We start from the raw sequence: 23,602 nt of genomic DNA, 5'->3' as shown, positions 1-23,602 counted from the left end.
CTCATATTAATTGAAAGACTACGTTGAAAATCTTAGTATAAAAATAGTAGGTAAAGTTATGAATGTAGGTAAAAGATCAAATGTTTTTTTTATTCAGCAAGGATAAAAAATAAATGTAAAAAGTTTTTTATTTTTTATTTAACATTGTTAAATCTGTTCTGAACATTCTATTCTAATTCTAAGAATTGTAAACAAAACTATGTTTTCTATTTAGATAATAATCAATGTTTTTTGAGCACCAAATAAGCATGTTATTAGAACGATTTCTAAATCTTCTTTTGAATCTTCTTTCAAAAAATATTTTTTTTTTTAAATCCAAACTTTTGAGAGACAGTATTGTGGCATGTAAGAACAACATAATACTTGCAAAAATCAGAAACAGCATCACTCTTAATAGCTTTATTTGATTTTGTCACTCTTCAAGGGCATCAGTAGGACTGTTTGGTGTGTGCTGTTTTCCAAAATACGGGCAAAACATTCAGAGAGAACAAAATACTCGACAAGATCACTGGAGGGGATGGTGGCGGCTGGAGCTGCTTACTAAATAAGTTGAAGGTTAGGTTGCAAGTCCATGTAGGGGTGGCATAAATAAACCACCATCCATTACCACTAAACCAGCAATTTAAGCCTAGTTTAATTGCATATTTGCAATTCCAAAAGCACTGCACCATACATTCATTTCCTATTCTAAATATATAAGTCTAACACAATATATCAGAGTAAATACATATCAGGGTCTTGAACGCTGCCTGGCCGTTATAGAGAATCACACTTCAGCGCTATATTAGTTTTGCTACCTCACTGGATTCAAGCAAAATTTTCTGCAGGGCCCCATCATTCCTGCGGGTCTTATTTTATGTGGTGTGAAAACAGTGCAGAGTTACAATATATATGTGGAAAGAATTACAGTACAACACTTGATGAGGACAAAAGTGACAGATCATGCCTAAAGTGCTGAAGTGAGGAGCTCTGCAGGTGAAAGAGCAAGTCATGAGCATCAAGAGGCCAATGAAAGAGATTTAGACATACACAAACAACACTTGTATGGTTAAGCCCAGACTGTTCACTTAATAACTGCTTGTCAAAATTAAAATAGAGTATAAGTGATTCAAAACTCAAACATTTTGTCACAACACACACACAAAAAAGAAAAACTGGTGGTTTCTGAAATGGTTTCCTTTAACAGTCATCATCATGCTATGACATTTGGCCAAATAAAAGTTTTTGTTATACTTTGCCCTCACAGTGTATGTTCGGTTCTCCAAGATGAGACTGTGCTGTCCATCTGGCATGGGTAGATGAATACTACTTTATAACTTTTCATAATATTTATAACATTCTTACACCAACACATACTGTATATTAACATGCCACAAAGCTAGATGCGTTGACAGCTCGTCACTAGAGCAGGGATGCAGAGAAGTTGTGAGGTATTCTGGCTGTCTGACGGCAAGATGGAGAAACATCTCCTATGACATGTCAACGTTAAAAATCACATTTAAACATCGTCACAATGGTAAATAAACTGAATGTGGGAACAGCTATGACAAATGGGAGATTTTGATGCTGTGGAAGGACTTAGCGGGGGTCGTCTGGGGCTGCGATCTTCTCCAGACTGGGCTCCATGCCCCAGATCTCACGAGCGTACTGGCCGATGGTGCGGTCGCTGGAGAATTTGCCACAACCAGCAATGTTGTGGATGACCATTTTGGTCCATTCTTTAGTATTCTGTTTAAGAATGAGGAAAAGGAACATGTTTGTGTGTTAAAGCTCTTTAGAGCATTACATTAAATCAGAAGGGAATTATATGACATGTTTCCAAATAAACACTGATGGAACGGTCAACTTGAATTTAAAGGGCCAAAACTTTTTTTTTTTTTTTTGCTAAATATTTAGATTTTTTTTGCACCCTCAGATTCCAGATTTTCGAATAGACCAAACCTTAACAAATTCTGCATCAACGGAAAGCTTATTAATTCAGCTTTCTAATTATGTCACATATAAACATTCAAATGTACAGTCTCCTTCAGGCAAAATGGACCAAAAAAATGAATAACTCATCTTGTTCGCATACACTACCTATCAAAAGTTTGGGGTCTGTAAGTTGTTTCCAGTTTCTGAAGAAAGTATGCTATGCTCACCTAGGCTGCATTTAATAAATCAGAAATACACCAAAACCGGTAATATTACTACATTATTACCATTTTAAATGACTGTTTTCTGTTCTAATATATTTCACAATGTAATTTGTTCGTGTGATGGCAAAGCTGAATTGCCTCCAGTCTTCAGCGTCACATGATCCTTCAGAAACCATTCTCAAATGCTGATTTGGGACATGCATTATTATCAACTAAAACAGTGCTAAATTTGTAATAAATTTTCTCAGAAGGTTTTTCATAGATTTCTTTCAAAAACAACATGTATTACTGACCCAAAACTTTTGCACAAATGTATTTTCCTATTAATTATGTGGCAAATAAAAGCTTAGCCAGGCTGTGATTAAACTAAAGGCTTTTGGCTGGAAACTCTTCCTGAAATACGCTGAACCATTAAATGTTTTTGTAATACAAACCTTATACAAGGCGCTGACTTTATCCTGACATTTAATGTAGTCTTCATAGTCAGCAAACACCTTGAACCTGCAATCCCATCAGACAACCAAAATAATTAACAATTTATATGATCACTGTTAAACTGTGGCTATGTGAGAAATGGAATGAAAAAGATAATATATATCCAAATATATTTGTGGTTCTTACCTGTCGTGTTGCATCAGAATCTTAACAATGTCTTTAAACTGATCAGGTTCTCCAGGGCTGAAGAATCCTCCAGAGATCTGATCCATGACTTGCTTCAGCTCTGGAATGCGGTTATAATACTCCATGGCATCATATCTGGAAATAAACCAACTTCAGCTAAGTCGAGCAGAGCTGTATTTGCAACCTTTCCTTCAGTGCAATAAAACTGAGAACATTTGGATTGTATTGCTCTGTTTAAACAGATGAATGTTTGATCAAATAAATTGCTTTCTTAAACAAGAATGAATGCACTAAAACAAACAAATAAAATGCTATTTAGTAAATGGTTCATTGAAGCTTGCTGTCACCCTTTCTTGTCCAAAGCTTCCACATCCTTCACTCTCATGCCGAATATAAAGAGGTTCTCTTCTCCCGCCTCTTCTGCCATCTCCACGTTAGCCCCATCCATGGTGCCGATGGTCAGAGCGCCATTCAGCATGAACTTCATGTTGCCTGTTCCAGAAGCTTCTGTTCCTGCTGTGGAGATCTGCTCGGACAGGTCAGATGCAGGGATGACTGAAAAATAGAAAGAAGCAGGCAGAGCGAGTTATGTAAATGAATTAATAAGACAGGAAGCTGATCCAATGTTAAGTTTGCATCCTACCTTTCTCTGCCAGTGTAACCTTGTAGTTCTCAAGGTAGATGACTTTCAGACGATCTCCCACCACAATATCATTATTTACCACTTCTCCAATTGCTGTGATAAGTTTGATGATCATCTTAGCTGTGTGATACCCAGGAGCGGCCTTGAAGATGCATGATTTAGCCAATTAGCATTCAAACTTAAGTAGAACAGAACTGATTGGTCAGAGAAGTGATCAGTCAAACCTTTCCTCCAATCATAATGGTCCTAGGAGTCCAGGCCTTGCTAGGGTCCTTCTTGATGCCTGATCACACAAAACAGTAAAGTTAAAGTAGACTATCTTAAAAAAAGAGAATAGTTTGCTGTTTAGTGCATAATGAACAGTACATACTGTCTACTGAAATAAAAGTATTATATTTATCATCCTAGATATGCGTGACTTGGTTTCACCATTAAATGGGAAGTTTGTAAAGCTGGAAAAATATTGAAAAACCTGAATTATTATTGACTTACGGTTGTAGAGGGTGACAATGTGCAGACAGTTCAACAGCTGTCTTTTGTATTCATGGATCCTCTTCACTTGAACATCAAACATGGAGTTTGGGTTAATCTTCACCTTGTATTGTTCTTCTAGTTGCACAGCAAATTTCATCTTATTCTCCTGAAACAGACAAAGCAATATAGAGTATATATGGAAATCATGTTTATGTAGAACATGCACTCCATTTCACTTTGACTGTGGGATATTTTCTGTCTCACCTGTTTAACCTTGGCAATATCTCGAATTAAGGCATCATCATCCACAAACTTTAGGAGGTTCTTCAGCTGGCTCAGGTCACGGATGTAGTCCTCTCCAATTCTCTAATGTTTAACATATGACATTATGACTTAAAATGACTGACCTGGACTAAAATCAACTACGGTTATTGTACTTTTTGTATGTTTTCTCAATAGTGCCCCCTACCTGTTCATACATGTACTGCTAACTTTATTTATTTATTTTTGATCAGCAATGTTCTTTACCTCAGCGATAACTTCAGCCAGTCCAGGGTTACACATGACAAGCCAGCGACGAGGAGTGATACCATTGGTCTTGTTCTGAAACTTCTGTGGATCCACATCATAGAAGTCCTTAAAACTGAACACAGAATCAACCCAACCAAATGAGATTTTAACCAGGGCTACATGAAATTACTGTAATACCAACCACATTATGTTGATATAAACAGTGGCTTTTAAAAGTATTTGGACATGTAAGATATGCCATTGCTGTGGACAAGTATGCTTATGTTGTCTTTCCTCAACATAAATATTCGTATTCAAATGTTTTGGCTTTTTTAAAAGAAATGATACTTTTGTTAGATTTATTAAACTGATCAAACGTGACAGAAAAGACCTTTTTAACTTCACAAAGTATTTCTATTTTCAGGCTGTCCACAAAAACATGAAGCAGCACAACTGTTTTCAACAATGATAATAATAAGAAGAAATGTTTCTTGAGCACTAAATCAGCATATTAGAATGATTTCTGACACTGAAGACTGGAGTAAAGGATAGCAAAAAATTTACTTTGCCACGATTTAAAATAAATAACAATAGAAAACGTTCGATTGAAATAATATTTTACAGTATTTCTGTTTATACAGAATTTTTCATCAAATAAATGCAGTCTAGGTGAGAGACTAAAAATCTTCCTGAACTTTTTAAATAGTAAAATACATTTTTAAATGTGTGTTTTAGGTGTCCGAATACTTTTGGGGCCACTGAGCTGTAATATAAACACATTAAAAAACATACACAGTATCCTTAATAATGTCCGAGTGGATTTGTGCCACGCCATTAACTGCGTGAGATCCAACGATGCAGAGATGAGCCATGTTGATCTTCTTCTGTCCGTACTCCTCAACAAGAGACATGCGTCTCAAACGATCATCATCACCAGGGTACAGAGCAGAGATCCGCTGAGAAACAAGACAGAAGTTGGAAGGTCAAAACAGAGCATAACAAGCAAGAAAGTACATGGGAAGTTTCTTGAGAATTTACTTTTCTTCATCTGCAATTTACTGGATGCTCAGTCATGTAGAGCAGATAAGGTTGTTTATATAACCTTACTGTGCAGTTTACTCCTTATTTGGAGTGGACACAGTCCTACAGTCCTAATGCAGTTACTGATCTCCCAACCCCTTTAAAATTTCAAATGCAATGTGCCATGAAGAGAACATCTGTTCCCAGACCTCCAGGTGACGTCGGTTAATCTCGTAGATGATCTCTAGGTGACGGGGCAGGAGGTTTTGGAACAGGTCAACAGGCCAGCGTTCCAGAGCTTCTGGTAACACAGTGTGGTTAGTATATGCGCAAGTACGCACAGTGATGTCCCAAGCCTGAGAAGAAAGAGAATGACAGAAAGTCAGGTAGTGGCAGAGTGAGAGAAAAACAGAAATTAGTACAATGTTATGGTGTTGGTCCACATGGGCAAAATTTTATGGGCACTTTTCACATTTCTGGGCTTCACAGAAGAGAAAGTCATAGTTGAGTAAACTTCTATAGTGGTGAAAGGAAACTACAAAAAATATTTTTTTGCGTTTCTACAAGAGTAAAAAGTGAGGTTAAGAGGTTGATAATGGTGGTAAAAAGACCAAATATCAATATTTCACTGTCAAGGTAACACAATAAAAAGTACAGTATAGTTTTATAAATGTACATTAAAAGTAAAAAATTAAATTATAAAGAAATGCAGAAATTATTTTATTATCAATGTAAAATGTCATCACATTCACGTTATGTCTTTATATTACCCCTAATAATCAATTAAATAGTCCTGTCTCATGTATATATATATTTTTTTTTTTTTGAGCATCATAAATGACAAAATGATGAGGATTTTTCAGCTCACCGTGTCCCAGGGCAGTTTCTCATCATCCACCAGTATTCTCATCAGTTCAGGGATGGCCATCGCAGGATGAGTGTCATTCAGTTGTATAGCAACCTAAACAAAACAGACAAAGGGAGGACCTCTTTAACAGTTTTTTAATGCATTCGGTTTTATTATTCATATGATTAAATCACCTCAGATATGACACAAATTGGACGTGTAACATGAAACAAAGAGCTCCCGGCCTATCTTACTTTATCTGGCACGGTGGTCAGATCCATGCGCACCACCTCAGTTGAGCCAAACTTGGAGGCTTTGAACCTGCGGATAATGTCCTGGAGAGTCGCAGCCACCACAAAATACTCCTGCTTCAGACGCAACTCCTTCCCCTCAAAGAACTGATATATACAAACAGGAGGATCTCTTTACATTTAGGCTTGTTTGCTTCTGAACATGAATCACTTGAATGGACTTGAGTTGCACTCACATTGTCATTAGGGTAAAGAACACGGGAGATGTTCTCAGCGAGATTCTTGTCCAGAACGGCCTGGATATAACCACCAACATTAACTGTTTTGGGAGAGAGAAAGATCTAAAGCTCAAAGACACATTTCACACTTCCATTCAACAGTTTGGGGTCAATTAGGTTTTTTTATATATATAAATTACATTTACATTTGAGAAACTGGACCACAAAACCAATAACATGGGTTGATTTTTTTTGTTGAATTGGATTGTTACGATAGGGCAATATTTGGACGAGATACAACTATTTGAAAATCTGGAATCTGAGGGTGCAAAACATATTGATATTGATAAATATTGAGAAAATTGCCTTTAAAGTTGTTCAGACTAAGTCCTTAGCAATGCATGTTTTTAGCAATGCATAAGGCTTATAATGAATAGCATCTAATCAATAATAAAGCTTATAGTGCTGGAACATTTATTTATTGATTGATAGGTTGATTGGTTCATTGATTGATTGATTGATTGATTGATTGAGAACTCACAGTCTTTGAGGTGGAATTCACATGGAGCTTTGGCAGACCAGAGCCTCATTGTGTTAACAATGTTGTTTCTGTATCCTGGGACAGGTGTGTCATAGGGAAGGGCAAGGACCACCTGGTGACACAACGGGTACAGATTTAATGAGAAGATGTACACACACATGTATAAATTTCACAATCTTGTTCATGCTTTGCATGTTGGTTGTTCTGCTTTAGGCTTCACTGACCTTCCTGATGTACACTACCGTTCAAAACATTGGGGAGGGGTCAGTAAGATTTTATCTCACCTGTGTGTCCACCCATTTCACTCCATCAGGGTGGTGTTCCACTCGACCATAGAAATGCACAGGACGCATGTATTCAGGCCGGGCTTTTTCCCAAGGATTGCCATAACGCAGCCAATCATCCGCTTCCTCCACCTGTCAGATGATGTCAATCATTTACTAAGACCCAAATGCACCAAGAGAGGTACTGTTGCAAGTATGCTTTACCTGCCAGCCATTCACGATTTTCTGATTAAAGATTCCAAACTCATAGCGGATTCCATATCCATACGCTGCCAGGCCCAAGGTTGCCATGGAGTCCAGGAAGCAAGCTGCAGAAAAAGAGAAATTAAGCTCTCTATAACAACAAGCCCTATATTAATCTTACAATCAGCATATTTAAAGAGACCAAGTTCACCTGCGAGTCGACCAAGGCCTCCGTTGCCCAGGCCAGCATCCTCCTCCATGTCCTGCAGCTCCTCCATATCCAGACCCAGCTGAGAAGAAACAGAACATGAGAGCTGGAGGAGCCAAAGAAGGTATGTAACCTCTGAGAACACAAAACATGCTTTTTCATCAAACACCTATTTGTAGGCATTCTCAGCATAGCAGTGCATATCTAGAATGATTTGTCTTTCATTTCTTGATTAGAATTAAAGAACCAGGGGCAACCAATCTACGATTAGCAGAATTACAATGCATCCCATCCATAAGCTCTTTATTTATTATTATGCTATGACTGGTTGTGATGATGACTGAAAATGACCTCTTTAAAAGCGACGTGACATTTAGCCAAGTATGGTGACCCATACTCAGAATTTGTGTTCTGCATTTAACCCATCCAAAGTGCACACACACACACAGTGTTTAATTATGGTTGGAGCTACACACACACTGTGAACACACAGCCGGAGCAGTGGGCAGCCATTTAAGCTTGCCGTGCCCGGGGAGCAGTTGGGGATTTGGTGCCTTGCCCAAGGGCACCTAAGTCGTGTTATTGCCAGCCCAAGATTCGAACCCACAATCCTAGGGTTAGGGGTCAAACTCTTCCCCAAAAGGTTAAGTCAGCATAAAGGTTAAAGCATTGGGATGAATGGAATACTAACTGATAATGTCCCTCCTATATTTGGAAAAAGTAATAGTCCCACACCAAACACACACACCACTGGCTGAGCCAATGTTGTTATGTAGAACACAGTAGGACAGGGGTGTCTAAACCTGTTCCTGGAGGGCCAGCATCCTGCAGAGTTTAGCTCCAACCATAATTAAACACACCTGAACCAGTTAATCCAGATCTTCAGACTAACTAGAAACTTCCAGGCAAGTGTGTTGGAGCTGGTTAGAGCTAAACTCTAGGACGTTGGCAGGAAGTGGAACAGGTTTAAACACCCCTGCAGTACAGTTGAACCATTCACCTGATTGCAATTGTTTTTTGCGCCACTAGGGGTGCAGACATTTCAATTAATTCACATTTACTTCCTTACAGATACTGCAAGGCTGACATATTCCTATAGGCCATAACTCAAAGCACTTCCGGTTCCATCATCCTAAACATAGTGGGTTTTTTGAATGGGTTTGTGCTTTGCTTGAAATGTTTGTAAATATATCCTCACCTGATAGATGGCCTCGTCACAGGCATTCTCCAAAGCTAAGTTTACCATGGTGTTTTGAAGTGTCCGTCCCATGTAGAATTCCAGAGAGAGATAGTACACACGCTGGAGGTGAGCCAAACAAGGAGAAATGTGAAAAAAAATAACACCAACAGCTGAGAGCCATTTCGAGCAACAGTGAAGTAGGAGCCATAAAAGCCCCTGCTGCTGAGCAGGCTAGCCTATCTGACATGCATTATTGTGACAGGTGCACAACACAAGCCTAATCTGTAATGGACGTCTGAGACCTCACCGACCGCCACTGCAAAGCATTTAGTCACTGAAGGTTGCACAATGACAACCATCATGGAGGACTTGCTAGTGCACAAAACTAGCTTGTAAAATTTGGTCTCTTGTCTATAAATGATAACAAAGGTTAGGAGAGAAGCAGGTCTGTGCAGTGTCTCTGATAGTTGCTGATGTAAAAATAGCAGCATTAGCTGTCAGCATTTAAGGTTGAACACTGTGCCAGGATGCCAGACAAATTCCGAATACACCTAAACAATATCCTAACCTTCAATTATTTTTTACTTTAAAACTGCACGTGTTTTAGCACTATTTTAGAATGAAAAAACAAACAAAACAGAAAATAGAATTTCACATTTCTTTCCTTTTTTAAATAGGTTTTTAAAATAGTATTTGGGGATTTATGGGGAAAAATCAAATCTGCAGTTAACATTATTTCAAATTTAAGTTGATAATGAGTGCTATAATTATGATGTAATATGTCAAGGATGTAAACTAGCTTCCTTGTGACAACTGTAGGCTTTCTTTCTCCGGTTTTAGGACTGAACCAATAACATTTCTTTATGCAAATAAAGAAGAAAGAAAACCAATCACAACAATCCATGCAGAAATTAGGATGACAACATCATAATCCGTCAATTGAAGATTTGTAAACTTAAATCTAAACGTGTAACGTTTATAAATAAATAAAAAAATAAGAACCGCATCATATTATGTAGAAAACTTGTTTTTGCTGTTGTTTTTGTTTTGTAAATTCAACGGTTCAGTGCAGTAATTGTATTGATGTTTCCAGTTGTGCATAAGAGAAAGCTATTAGGTCTGCTTGTTTTAACATCTACAAAGATGTGCATATATTAATATTTCAATCGAACTTGCACCGTCGACAATTATAAAATAACAATTTGACTTGTGGATACAGTTGTCAAGGGCACACAGTGCAGCACTTTTCATACATTTGTGATTTCGTGTCATTTGATCTGCACGACACTGAATGCAGTCGCTAGTGACATCATTCATGAAAAGATTATGTAATTGGTGAAAAAAGGCATTGCCATCTGACGAGCCATTAGCATTAAGCGGCATTTCCTGTTGCAATATAAATACCACAGTATTACACTAGCAAGAAAGATAAAAATGTTTCTTTTTGTATAATGCAGCTCTAGCCTGTACTGCGCAACATGTCGCCGGTTGTGCGGTTTGACCCTCCTCCCGTCTGTCGGTGGTGTACGTGCAGCACCGGACGGAAGGATGAAACTGCGGCATTTGAGTTTCTTACTTTAGGGTCTTTCTCGTAGTAATGCTGTTGCGTCCGGATCCATCTTCCCACCAAATGGTCGCGGACTGTGTGCGCCAGGGCGAAGTAGTAGTCGCGCTTCGTTGCAACATTACGGTCCTTAACCAACGTAAAGTGCAGATGGCGATTAAAATTGGTCTTGAGGTCTGCGACGTTTTCAACCCCGGCGAGACCTCGCACGGAAATTTGCTTCCTTTTCTCTTGGTCCGTCAGAGGCTTGGACATCTTGTAGACTGTTATATTAAATATTGTAAAAGTAGGTATGGCGCACCAGGGACACAGTGTACGTGATGCCTTCTGCGTGTGTTGCGACGCGCGTCACTGTGATCTCCAGCGGATGCTTCAGGGTCAAGCGCGCTCATTGGCGCTCACATTTGCCCACACTCCCCTCTATATATACATGGCTACTATATATTTACAGTCTTGACGGGTCATAATTTATTAAACACTGGTTAGTATTGGTTAAGATGAAGTTATTGCAGTGGGATCACATAAGCCAGTAGCGTGACTACTTACACAAAATAATGCATAAAACATTCTTACAGAATGTTGATCACTCTGAAGGTCACTGAATGATTCTAGATTACAGTAGCTAGAACATTGTTCTTGACAATAGTCAGTAGTCAAGAAAAATGTGACAAGTTTGAGGGTACCAGTATCACGTGACACACAAAACGGTAAAAGCCTATTTAAAGTCAGCTGCATACAGGTGCATCTCAAAAAATTTTATCATCGTGAATTACAAAATTGTATATTGTCATATATATTATAAATTAATCACATTTAAAGTAAAACATTTCAAAGGTTTTTATTTTATTTTACACTTACAGCTCATGAAAATCAAAAATCCAGTATCTTAAAATATTTTAATACTGCTTATATCAATTAAAAAATGTGTAAAACAGAAAAGTTCAAGTTCTTTAAAGTGTTCTTTTATGCACTCAGTGCTTGGTTGTGTCTACTTTAGCACAAATGAAAGCCTCAGTCAAGTGTTGCATGGAAGCGATCAGACTGTGGCACTGCTGAGGCACTTGACAAGGCTCTTTATCTTGAAAATATCTCATACATTCCATTTTGAGTTCAGATCAGGCATGTTGGCTGGCCAGTCAAGCACAGTATGGTCAGCAAACCACTTGGAAGTAGTTTTGGCTCTGTGGGCAGGCGCTAAAGTCCTGCTGGAAAATGAAATCAGCATCTCCACAAAGATTGTCAACATAAAGTGCTCCAAAATCGCCTGGTAGATGGGTACATTGACTTCGGACGTGATAAAACACAATGGACTAACACCAGCAGACATCACCTCACCCCAAATCATCACTGACTTAAGAAATTTCACACTGGACTTTGGATTCTGTGCCTCTCCAGTCTTCCTCCAGACTTTGATTTCCAAATTAAATGCAAAATTTACTTTTATCTGAAAACAGGACTTTGGACCACTGAGCAACAGTCCATTTTTTTGTCTTTAGCCTAGGTAAGATGCTTCTGACATTGTTTCTGTTTAAGAAGTAGCTTGGAAGCCCTTTTCCTGAAGACGTCCAAGTGTTGACTTTTGATACACTGACTCCAGCTCTAACAAGTGTTTCAATCGGCTTTGCTTGATTGTACTCTCAAGCTTGCGGTCAACCCTGTTGCTTGTGCACCATTTCCTACCAAATTTCTTCTTGGCAGCCAATTTTGCATTTAATATGCTCCGATACACCTCTCTGTGAACAGCCATCCCTTTCAGAAATGACCTTCTGTGACTTACTCTCTTTGTGGAGGGCGTCATTGATCTTCTTCTGGTCCACTGCCAAGTCAGCAGTTTTCCGTGTTATTGTGGTTTCAAAGTACAAGGGATACCTGAAATGTACACCATAGGGATGGTCATTTAATGAAACTCAAATGTAAATGTTCTAATATTTTGAGACACTGGATTTCTGATTTTTATGAGCTGTAAGCTCTAATCATCAAAATAAAATAAAATGTAAAACATTTGAAATGTTTTACATGTAATGAATCAAGAATATATGACATCCCTATGGTATTTTCACGATATATATTTTTATATGCACCTGTACATGCATTAAAATTCTCAAATTCTGCATTTTAAATACATTTGTACAACAATTAACTCCTGCAATGAACCAATTTGATGTCAGTGTCCATCAAAAATCAAATTACTACCTTACAATGTTCCCAGAGGAACCTTCTATGAGCTACCATGTAACTTGAGGTTCTTGTTTTCGTGGCCTCATATTTGCTTGTTCAGCTGCAATCCACATTCTCAGACTGTACTTTTATCTTATATACACTGTGCACAACATGAATACAAATAGAAGCAACATCTGCTTCAAATTAAGTTAAAGCACCCATTCTTTTTTTTGCAGCATGACATCAAACTTGTATTTTTAAGCACTGTATTAAGCACAAAGAAAACAGCACGTACTACAAGCTATAGAGTAAGTAAAAACCAAGGCAACTACCTGTGGAAAAGAAAGATGGTGAAGACGACAGCAAACATTCATGCTGTGGTGAGCAGGAAAACAGGCCCTAAATCCAAAGAGAACTGTGAAAACTGCATAGGTAACTTACATTTTGAATCAACAACAAAACTGCTTCATTTTGAAAAGTTTAACAGTCTTTCAGAAGAGAAAAAACCCTCACCATCAACCACTGAATCGGACTTGATGTTAGTATAACAAATGTGAGAGAGATGACAACTCAACACCATGCCAACTTTTATTTAGTTGAATGCTTCATTACAAAAATATTGAAATACATTTGGTGGAAGGTAATTAATGAAAAGTTATTTTAAATAAAAACCATTTTGAGAGGGATGGGATACCAGGTGAGCACAAACTATACTGACCACCTAATAGAGTAAGCCAATCATCTACAACATCTTAAAAGACATGAATGTCTTTTTGTACTATGCAGCAACAAATGCACAGCTGGTTAAGAGTGTAAATGGTTGTTTATACATGTGTTGGAATGTTGCTAACTGAATCTTAAGCAGATGTCACTTTTACTCACAGGAGAGGGTTCAAAAAAAACAAACAAAAAAAAAAATCATGAAAGCAGGCTGGTAGAAACAAAAACAACACACACATTCCCTGTACGTCACCATTTTGAACAAATATTCAACCAACAGATCAGATATTACAGTTAAAAACCATTACAATTGAAGCAAATTTACAAATTTACCACAATCTCGGTCTCTCTCACTAGCTCGATTTCTATGTCCGAGCATGGGAAACATATCTGAACCGAGGCCAATCAACAGAAAATAAACCTTTAGCGACTAAACAGCTAATCACATCAAGCTGTTGAATTAACAGAACTAGGTACAGTCCTGTGATGTATATTTTAGGCATTACTGCATGGTCACAGGGCCATAGAGACTAAATGGAGCTTTTAACTCTGGGGCGGAGGTGGTGGAGGTGCAGGGGGCATCCCGTAAGGTGGCATACCAGGAATTCCCATCATGGTCACATAGTTAGGGTCCATGGGTGGGGGTGGGGGAGGAGGTGCATACATCATGCCAGCTGAGCCAGGAGGAGGGGGTGGTGGAGGAGGTGGCGCACCAGGCGGAAGTGGGGGTTGGACCCCAGGTGGAGGCGGCACCATAGAGGGGGTGCCCATGGGTGGAGGGGGCTGAGTGGCTGAGGTGGCCGTCTGCTGAGGCTGTTGCCAGGGTGGCAGGTTTCCAGTGACTGGGGTGGATGTGGTGGTTGTATCTGGAAAAACAAAAAACAAGTCAGTCTGATGCAAAAGGAAACCCTTTAAATGGCATCAACTGTAATGCACTCACTCTGTTGCCAAGGCAGTGGAGCGCTGGTTGCCATGCTGCTGGTGGGTGGTGGGGGGGGTGCCTGCTGTTGCCAAGGTGGCAGAGGTCCTGAGGGTGGAGGTTGGTTATTGGGGGGAGGTGGAGGCGGGGGCATCATACCCATGGGTGGTGGCAATAAACCTGATCACCAGACAAGAGAAGAAAACAGTTTTAGCATTATGGAACAGTATGACAGCATTGAATATTTTTATACACCAAAATCTGGATTTTTATGGGAAATGTTCCAAATATAAATGGAAGAAAATATCCAGTTATTTACCTCTATCCTTCCAGAGAAAAGTTATATGCACCGTTAAGGAGGAATTATAGAACTGGAATCCTGAACATCACAGGTTATACTCACCCATGGGGTGTCCAGGTGGGGCTGGGCCTTGGCTCATTGGAGGCGGCGGCGGCTGCATCCAGGGTGGAGGCATACCATTGGGGTTTGGCGGCATAGGAGGGCCACCCATGTTTGGCATTGGTGGAGGGAAGTTGTGAGGGCCACCAGGACCCTGGTGCATGCCATGGTAATTCCTGTTATCAGTAGGGCCTGAATTCATCCAAGGAGGACGATTCTGAAATGTGTTTGAGAGAGGTTGATCTTGGGTTCCAAACACTAGTAAAACTTTTATTCAGTAAGGATGAATTAATAAATTAACAGTAAAGATGTGTACACTTTAAATAAAAGCTGCTCTTTTGAACATTCCATACAAAGAATCCTGAAAAACACATGGTTTTCATCATCATCTTCATAATTTCATCACATCATGCATAATTTTTTATAATAATTTGTATTTTTTTTTTTACTTTAACAAAAAAAAAAGTGTCTTGATCAATAAATCAGCATATTAGCATGATTTCTGAACAATCATGTGACACTAAAGACTGGCTGCTGAAAATTCAGCTTTGCTATTCATGTAAATTAATTATATATTTAAATAAAAAGTAAAAGAAAATTGTTAAATTGTAATTGCACTGCACAATATTGCTGTTTTAACTGCATTTTAAAAAAAAAATAAACATAGCCTTGGTGAGCATAAGAGAGTTTTCCCCCCCAAAATAAATACTTTTCCCAACCCAAAATATTTAAATGGTAGTGCATGTGTGTACATTATGAAGAAACTGGCTTCCAATAAGGAAAAATGGATGTCTATGGGCTTACTGGTGGTGGCTGGTTATTGTTGGGTCCTGCAGGACGAGGTCCACTAGGGGGAGGATTGTTGTGGCCCCCACTGGAGGCAGGGATTGGAGCCTCTCCTAGCTCTGCCATGAGAGACAAGTACTCTTTATCCATACGGGCCTTATCCTGAGCAGACTGGGGTGGTTCACCGGGTCGTTGTGCAAAGGAACTGAGGAGCAAGGAAATACAATAAAGCTTACTGTGCTGTCTGAACGTTATTTGATAATAACCAGAAGGTGGTAAACTACTGGGTAGAAAAAAAAAAATAACACTGCTGATCACTGGTGGCTGGGCTTACCTGGTAAACTTGCAGTCTGATGAGATGTGACCTGCTCCACCACATTTTGTACACACAGTTGTGTTTGTGATGCTGCGAGGCTCAGTGCTCTGCCACGGGCGCAAGATTCTGAGAGGGAAAAAATGTACACATTGATGAGTATCAAACATCTACAACATTTACTCGCCCGCTGCTCAAGAAATCTGCATCTAGTCTCTCACCTGTTATCATCTTCTCTCAGAGTGCCATTGAGGCGTGCCAGCTCCCTTAGCTGCATCTTTCTCAGGTCGTTCTGGTCTTCAGGGGTCTCAATGCCCTGCTTGAGGATATTACGAATCTGTGGACAAAAAGAAAGCACTTAAGAGGCAATATAATGTTTCTTGAGTCTGACAGATATTCATTTTCATTAAATGGAATTCTGAAAACCCGATTCGACTTCCAAACACTAGAATATCTGAAATGGACTCACCTGCTCTACAGCTTTCTTAACATTCTCCATGGTGTTAGCAGTGACCAGTGCATGAAGAGGTTCATCTTCTCCGGGAAGCATCTGTCCATCCTTACGGCCCACCTTTCCCTCCTTTACTGAGCCTTTACCACGAATCATGATCTTAGCACAGCACTCCTTCTCAATGTTTTTCAGAGTGTTTCCACTAAGAAAAAAAAAACCAACAGAACAAGAGAAAAGTTACTTTGACGTAGAGACTCAAATCGGCCAAAAATGAATAATAAATTGGGAGCTCAGACTTTCAACTCACCGTGGCCCAATCAAAAGCCCAACAAAGTTGATCTCAGGATACTCATCCTGAGGAATCATTACCTTGTCACTGACACGAGTAGCTGGTGGTCTGAGAAAGAAGAAAAACAGAGAAACATTTGACTAATAAATATCTGACTCCACAACCACAGAGAAGGTAAAAAAATCAAAAAGTGTTCATTTGTGGAAGACACACTTGTAGTCAGCAGGGGGTTTGAATTCAGGGTTCAGTCCCACCATCTCTGTAATGAGAGAATGCCTCTCTTCCTCCAGTTTCTTACGTGTCCGATATTCACGTGTATTAAGCCTCTTCCCCTCACTGTTGTAGATGGGCTCAGGAGATGGAGATCTGTGAAAAAGAATGAACAGAAACATTTTAAAGCAGTACTTATAGCCTCAACAGTTTAACATTCAAATGCTTGCCTACTCTTGGCTAGCACTATTTTGCCTTGTTCTGTGGTCATTTAAAAAGTGCATCGGATGCCCCAGAGTGCTCATTTTCTAATGGGAGAGAAGCTCACTATGAAAACATTATACTGAATGAACAAAAAAAATTAAACAAAAAAACTGAACAGACTCTACAGACCAAAAAGCTTGAGGAACATAAGCAGCGAAACAAAACTTGGCACCAGAGAGTCACTGAGTTTTCAAACGTTAATAAAATGAGTATTTGTCTCAATATTATGTTGGAGATGGAAAAATAGGATAAGTATCGGAGAAAAACGGGGCAACCAACACACTTGAAAGGCTGATCTAAACTTTCACACGTTCTCAGAGAGCACTCCAACTGTTACCTTCCCCTTGGATGGTGCTGAAAACCTGTTAACCTGCACAATGAGGCTCTGTGCTTGAAAAAAGTTACGAGAGGGGGAATTTGGGTTAGAGAAAAAAAATTTGGATTACATATTAACCTTCAACAGCTCTCAAACAAGACAGCCACACAAGAGTGACAGGATCATGAGTGGCAATCCGAAGAGGAGAAAAGTGGGGGGAAAAAAGAGGGAAGAGTTTTCTGCTGGTTTTCTTTTGGACTGATATCTCCAGCGCTGACAATCTGAAGCACCCCCCAGCTTTCTTTTGCGAGCTGGAAGTTGATGAGCGATCGTTCCTAAATCCTGGAGTGGATAGACCTTTGTGAAGAACCTTTTTAGAGTTGACGGTGTAAAAACGTCAGATTAAAGATTCTGCTGGAGAACCTAAGGCTATTCAGAGAGCAAGGGGTGTGGCTACTAAAAAGACACGCTCACGTCAGAAACATGACATTTCCTGCTATGTTGGATGCTTATGAGGTCTATGAGTGGCCAAAGTGATCAGTGTTATGGTTATGGTTATTCAAAAAAGAAAAGGTCAGAGGAGTCTCCTCCAAGCGGACTTCCAGTGCAGAACTCTGGAATACTGTGGAAGTTCCTGGACAAAATGGTTGTAGCCCCATTATGGAAAACCATTAATAACCATCCAATTAACCAACCATTCAGATTTAGGGATTAAGGATTTGATTGTTTTCGTCACCACTGCATTTTAGAGGTTAGAAAAAAGGGGCATTAAAAATGCGACGTATAATCTAATAAAATTCTAAATGCATTTAAATGGCTTAAATAACAGCTGAATGGAAACTACTAACTTAGACTACACTGGAATCTTCACACAAAAAATTCTATACCAGCCTTTGATAAAAAAATTTCATATAAAATTCATGCAATAATAATAATTAAAAAAAAATTACAAGAACAGCACAGAATCAAATAAAATCTACTTGAGAAGATCAAGAGTTCCACTGCTTATATGATTGCACATTAGGCTTTGGTAGTTAGGTGCCATGTATTGTTAACAGTTAAACTTCACTGTCATATGATACGTTCTGCAAAACAATTCATTTCAGAGTATGTAGCATTGACAAGTTACCTGCCAGCTCTAACTGAATTACATGAAAGTCTAATCTTTGATATGACAATATCGTACCATAATAGCCTTCAGTCATAACTTTGCCTCTTTGTATAGAACCGATCCAAACGCCTCTCTAAAATTCAACTAAGCATTTCAAAAACTAGTTAGGCATTTAACAAAGCCAATTTCATAATCAAGGCATTTAGTTTATACTCTAACTAAAGAAAGGCAAAGATATGAGGTCATTTCAGAGCAAGGCATTTAGACTTTCTTCATTTAATCACTTACCCCTACATACACATTAGCACACTTACTTACGAACTGGCCTTACATATAATGGCGCATTAAAAAGGTAAAAAGAAATGTTACTGTTGGTGGGTTCAAATTGTTATTCCGACCTGTCCTCAGGGTTAACAGGGATTCCCAGGTCTCCTGTACGCAGTTTACGTGTCAGGTCTTCGATCTGCAGTTGGACTGGAAAAAATCAGGTTAGGAAGAAAAAAACAACAAGGATGGAGAGAATTGTGGTTAACAACAAAAAAAAAAAAACCCCACAAAAAAAGCAGAAACTGTACACTGTAAAACTCAACATGACTAAAGTTCAACAATGACTAGAACACAATTACCATGGCAAGTGTCAGTTCACTAAGAATCAAGGTAAACTGAACACTTTTGATCAAACTTTTCTGAAATATCGAAATCCCACCCAGAATTCTGGAAAACACAATTTTTTATAAGCCCATACAGATTTCCCCAAACATCTACAAAATTTGAAAGTCCAGAAAGCTGGAGGCATTTCAATAATTAACAATTTCAGAAAAAGGTTCATTGCAACAGGCTTTCAATTTTATGCCACCAACCTCGAGAAGTGAAACTACTAAAATTCACATTTCAAGAATACATGTAAAATGTTTACTTCACATACCATAGTCATTTCAAGCTAAATAAGTGGCAAAACATGAAGGCCTGCCAGGAAGAAAAAAAGTTGGGTTTAAAGAAAATAAAAATCATATTGGCTAAGTGGCTTAAGCAACTGCATCCTCAATGAGATTGAAATTATTTCGAGGATAACAGCAGTATAATTACATGACAGGACTGTAAATAATTTTAGCAACACTAAAAAACCTCATCAGTATTATTCAACACTCATCAAGTCACGACAGCCACTTACCAGATGTTACAAATACTAATCAATTAGAACGAATGAGGTGCAGTATTTACAAATAATCAAACAGATCAGCCTTTAGTGGATTGGGTTTTCTTTTTCATGCAAAAGACTAGATTTACATCAAAAACTGACCTGTAATCAAATTAAGTTTTGCATCACTCATGGAAGCATTTAATGGGTTTTCACATGCATTTCTCTATGACATGCTTAAGAGAATCAGACCCCATAGGGTCACACGTTAAATGGTGCAGGTTGATGGTCAGTAAGAGACATGAGGTGTCGATAAAGGACTAGTTAAGCAGATGTAGGTCTAGGTCACATTATAGTTGAACAAACACTACACCACATGCCATTGCAAAACAAGTGCCTGACAGCAATGAGAAAGCAATTTACTACACACTGCTTTCAGAGACTGGGGATGGAGATGACTTTTTTTATCATTTCAATGTTGGACCTGCAGTGCTTTGCAGGCAAATTAGACTTAAGACATTTTGCATAGAAAACATGAGCAGTGATGGAGTCCTGCAGCTGGAGACAGATCACAGCAAGCAGCAACATCAGAAAAACACTGTGGGTTCTTGCTAATAGACATCAGATGGTACGCAAACAGTGCTACTAATACCTCAGTGCCTCCTAGACAAAAGAATCGTCCTCACTTTGCACATCAATGGAGTTAGTGCATTCTAGTGAACACGGGGGCAAAGTGCTGAATTTCGGTCGATTGACTTCTTTGAGAAAACCATCCCTATAAGGAGTCATTGGAGACATGCAGAGATGGCCATTTTGCACTGAGACTTTCAGATTGATGGTAAGCAAAGAAACAAACAGTTATCCCATTAACTGACCTAAATGATATCACCAAAGAAGTCAGACTAATGAAATTCAGCAATTACATCCTGCATGTGATGTGCAAACTGTGAGGAAATAATAAACCAACAGGTTTTGGGACAAAAAAAGTGAGCTGTCAGGGTGTAAGAAAGAATAACCCTCATTCACAAACACAATATTCTGCAACTTAAACTATATGACTTAGACACACATTTTAATAAGAGCAAACTTAGATATTCACCTATATAAGCTCGCTCCTGGTCCCGAGTCAGACCGGGAGGGATCACAGTGGGCATGCCTGGGATAATGGTCTTCTGATCCGGGGTCTCGCTGCTCCAGCGACTCCTTTTACGTTTCTTCTGGCCAAAATCTAAGAGGGATGGTAAAAGTGAGATGTGATTACATGCAAAGTCTATCGCTCTTTGTGTTTAACCCTATAAAGTCTTTAATAGCTTATCATACTTGATTAAAAAAAAAGAAATAATATAACGAATATAACGATTTACTGCAGTTTACCAGATTAGTAGCAGTAAGTTAAACTAATAACTTTTATAGGATTACTTGATTATCCATTAATCTGTTTTTTTTTTCTTATATGTCCAATAATTAAAAAAGAAATAAATACAAAGTGACAACTGATATTTACACTCATTTTATGCATGTAGTCTGTTGGAGAAAAAAATAAACCGATTATACTGCAAACTATCACAACTTCGCCTTACTTTTGGCCACAGAAGTAGTAACAGCCACTGCATATTTTTGCTTAGTTTGCAAAAATGGGTCTAAATTGAGTTTTCCCCACTGATCTATATATATTATAGATCAGTGGTTTTCCCCCTTATTGAGTAGGAACAAAAAATAAAATCACTTATTATATTTGAAGTACCTTACTTGATTATTATAAATACTTTGTCTACAATTTCAATAACATCTTTCGTTTTCAAAAAGGTAACGTTAACCGTTATATGAATAAAGACTAATTTAACCAGTGAACTGTTCTTGCGAATGCATGCAAATATTATATTAACTATACAAGTGCACTACACAACCTAAAGTTTTTATTACACAATACTCTTGACAAAACAATAGGACAAAGTGAGCCCAATTAAGGCAGCCCCAACTAAGGTTAACGTTATAAAGGTCCAGGCCGTTTGTCCCGAGTCTCAGGCCAGTCCACGCTCTTTACCTCCACTCCCCGCCTGAGACGGTAACGGTATTCCTACTCCGACTGGGTTTGTCAGCGCAGAACTCACGGCTCCGGGGAACTGAGAAAAACTTGGGTTTGATAATTGCGGTTGCTGTAAATTCTGCAGCGGGAAAGAAACCGCAGGCCCGGGAGGTGCCATTAACCCCGCGCCGGGACCAGACTCAAAGCCTCGCTTAGCGCCGATACTCGGGTGCAGCTTCCCCAGAGGGGTTGCATTGGCTCCCGTTGCCATTACTGGGCGTCAGGGTAGCGTATGCACAAAAAAGTGTGTTTTCCTTTCTAAATAATATGAACGTACGTCTCCTAACACGCAACCTTCTTCTATTACCCGCCGACTAAGATGGCGTACATTGAGATCGACAAAGGAGATAGCGTGCGCATTAAGAACTGTCTGATTGGTCGATTATTATGTCAATCAATGTATGGGTTACAGTCATTGGATCATCAAAGGTCTGTCGGAACATTTTAATGGCCTATCATTTTTCGTTCCATTGATGTTCAGCAAGAGGCCCAACCTCCTAGCAGGCTAGGTTGTCAGGTCAAGACGAAAATGGATGGCAGCAGGATAAAAAAAATATATATATATGGGAAATATCCTCTGTAAACAAATTTTTCATAGTGTGCTACTAATGAGAACCTTAAGATGTACCTAACTTTGTATCTCAATTCTAAAGTAAATTGTATAGCTGCCTTAATGAACCCACTAATACAGATTTATTTCTTATTTCTTATCAGAAATTACTAATAAGATCACAGATTTCAGAAATTCATGTGATAAAGCATTAAATATTCATGAGGTTATAGGTTGCATAAACAGTCTTAAAGAAAATAATTCTCCTGGAAGAGACGGGTTGACAATGGAGTTTTAAAACTTTTTGTAATGTATTTTTTACTTGCTGTTTTTAAAGATTCGGTTGATTTTAGAGAATTTCCTGCATCACTAAAACAAGGAGTAAGTTAATTACACTTAAATCAAAACCTAACAAAGATAAATTATTCACATATATTAGCCAAAAGCCTTAATAAAAAAAGATAATTGATGAAGAATAATCAGGTTTTCTGAAAGGACGCTATATCTGAAATAATAATATATTAATTCTTGATCTAACTGACTACAGATATTTTATTTCAGCTGACAGTTTAATATTATTTACCCACTTTTATAAACCATGTGATACAGTTGGACATTCTTTTATATTTACATTCTATGTTCAAAGTTATATATATATATATATATATATATATATATATATATATATATATATATATAAAATGTTTTTCAAAAAGCGATTCAAACTCTTTATAATGGTTGTAATAGCTCAGTCCAGTTATCTCATGGTACTTGTACTTTCCTTTTTTATTAGTTGCACTTTTTTTTTTAAAGTGATGGCCGCTCATATTCAAACATCTAGTTTGCATGGAATCTCAGTGTTTGACAAGGAGAGTAAACTCATGTTAGCAGATTACGGCACAATTTTTTGTCAGTGAAGTGGAGAGTGTTATAAATTGTATTGATTAATTTTCTGAGGTCTGTGTCAATGTCAATGGAAGTTCCAAAGAATGTTGTTAAGGATTTGGATAAGATTCTCTATGATTTCATTTGGGAAGAAAAGCTCACTACTTATGAAAATATATTTTAAATAATATTAAAGAATTTGGGGGCCTTGAAGTGTTAAATTTTACAGACCTCAAAGAAGTATTTAAGATAAAATGGATAATTGAGTACATTTAAAAAAAAAAAAAAGACACCAAATTCCCCAATTTTATATTGAGTTCCT

The 23,602-nt window shown here is 38.4% G+C and overlaps 2 protein-coding genes across 2 annotated transcripts; both read right to left on the bottom strand.

Annotated features, from left to right (window-relative positions):
- Positions 1-384: 384 nt before the first annotated feature.
- Positions 385-11,034, bottom strand: LOC127962138 (glycogen phosphorylase, muscle form-like). Its single transcript, XM_052561615.1, has 20 exons — positions 10,695-11,034; positions 9,137-9,238; positions 7,942-8,020; positions 7,752-7,855; positions 7,548-7,679; positions 7,264-7,375; positions 6,741-6,823; positions 6,508-6,651; positions 6,275-6,367; positions 5,616-5,762; positions 5,179-5,342; positions 4,405-4,519; positions 4,141-4,242; positions 3,895-4,042; positions 3,627-3,685; positions 3,403-3,544; positions 3,107-3,314; positions 2,760-2,894; positions 2,573-2,639; positions 385-1,728 (listed from the first exon to the last, which is right to left on the bottom strand). The coding sequence occupies exons 1-20, from the start codon at positions 10,935-10,937 to the stop codon at positions 1,579-1,581; spliced, it is 2,529 nt and encodes an 842-aa protein (XP_052417575.1). The 5' UTR covers positions 10,938-11,034; the 3' UTR covers positions 385-1,578.
- A 2,378-nt stretch (positions 11,035-13,412) lies between these two features.
- LOC127962122 (splicing factor 1-like) lies at positions 13,413-22,190 on the bottom strand. The gene is made up of 12 exons (XM_052561590.1): positions 21,804-22,190; positions 20,859-20,987; positions 19,020-19,095; positions 16,934-17,086; positions 16,739-16,828; positions 16,450-16,633; positions 16,202-16,317; positions 16,002-16,109; positions 15,686-15,872; positions 14,885-15,098; positions 14,503-14,661; positions 13,413-14,428 (listed from the first exon to the last, which is right to left on the bottom strand). The coding sequence occupies exons 1-12, from the start codon at positions 22,054-22,056 to the stop codon at positions 14,106-14,108; spliced, it is 1,992 nt and encodes a 663-aa protein (XP_052417550.1). The 5' UTR covers positions 22,057-22,190; the 3' UTR covers positions 13,413-14,105.
- Positions 22,191-23,602: the final 1,412 nt, after the last annotated feature.

This window comes from Carassius gibelio, chromosome B7 (genome assembly GCF_023724105.1).
Source record: "Carassius gibelio isolate Cgi1373 ecotype wild population from Czech Republic chromosome B7, carGib1.2-hapl.c, whole genome shotgun sequence".
Lineage (NCBI taxonomy): Eukaryota > Metazoa > Chordata > Actinopteri > Cypriniformes > Cyprinidae > Carassius > Carassius gibelio.
Note: the sequence above shows the minus strand (reverse complement) of the source record. Positions and strands in the feature narration are given on the sequence as shown.

Excerpts from the sequence above, each read along its gene's own strand:
- LOC127962138 (XM_052561615.1), bottom strand. The coding sequence starts at position 10,937 with ATGTCCAAGCCTCTGACGGACCAAGAGAAAAGGAAGCAAATTTCCGTG. Across the intron at positions 6,652-6,740 it reads TTCTTTACCCTAATGACAAT|TTCTTTGAGGGGAAGGAGTT; the intron begins GTGAGTGCAACT and ends TGTATATATCAG. Across the intron at positions 1,729-2,572 it reads AAGTCAGCGCCTTGTATAAG|AATACTAAAGAATGGACCAA; the intron begins GTTTGTATTACA and ends ATTCTTAAACAG.
- LOC127962122 (XM_052561590.1), bottom strand. The coding sequence starts at position 22,056 with ATGGCAACGGGAGCCAATGCAACCCCTCTGGGGAAGCTGCACCCGAGT. Across the intron at positions 16,634-16,738 it reads GGGCTTTTGATTGGGCCACG|TGGAAACACTCTGAAAAACA; the intron begins GTGAGTTGAAAG and ends TTTTTTTCTTAG. Across the intron at positions 14,662-14,884 it reads CCCACCTGGACACCCCATGG|GTTTATTGCCACCACCCATG; the intron begins GTGAGTATAACC and ends TCTGGTGATCAG.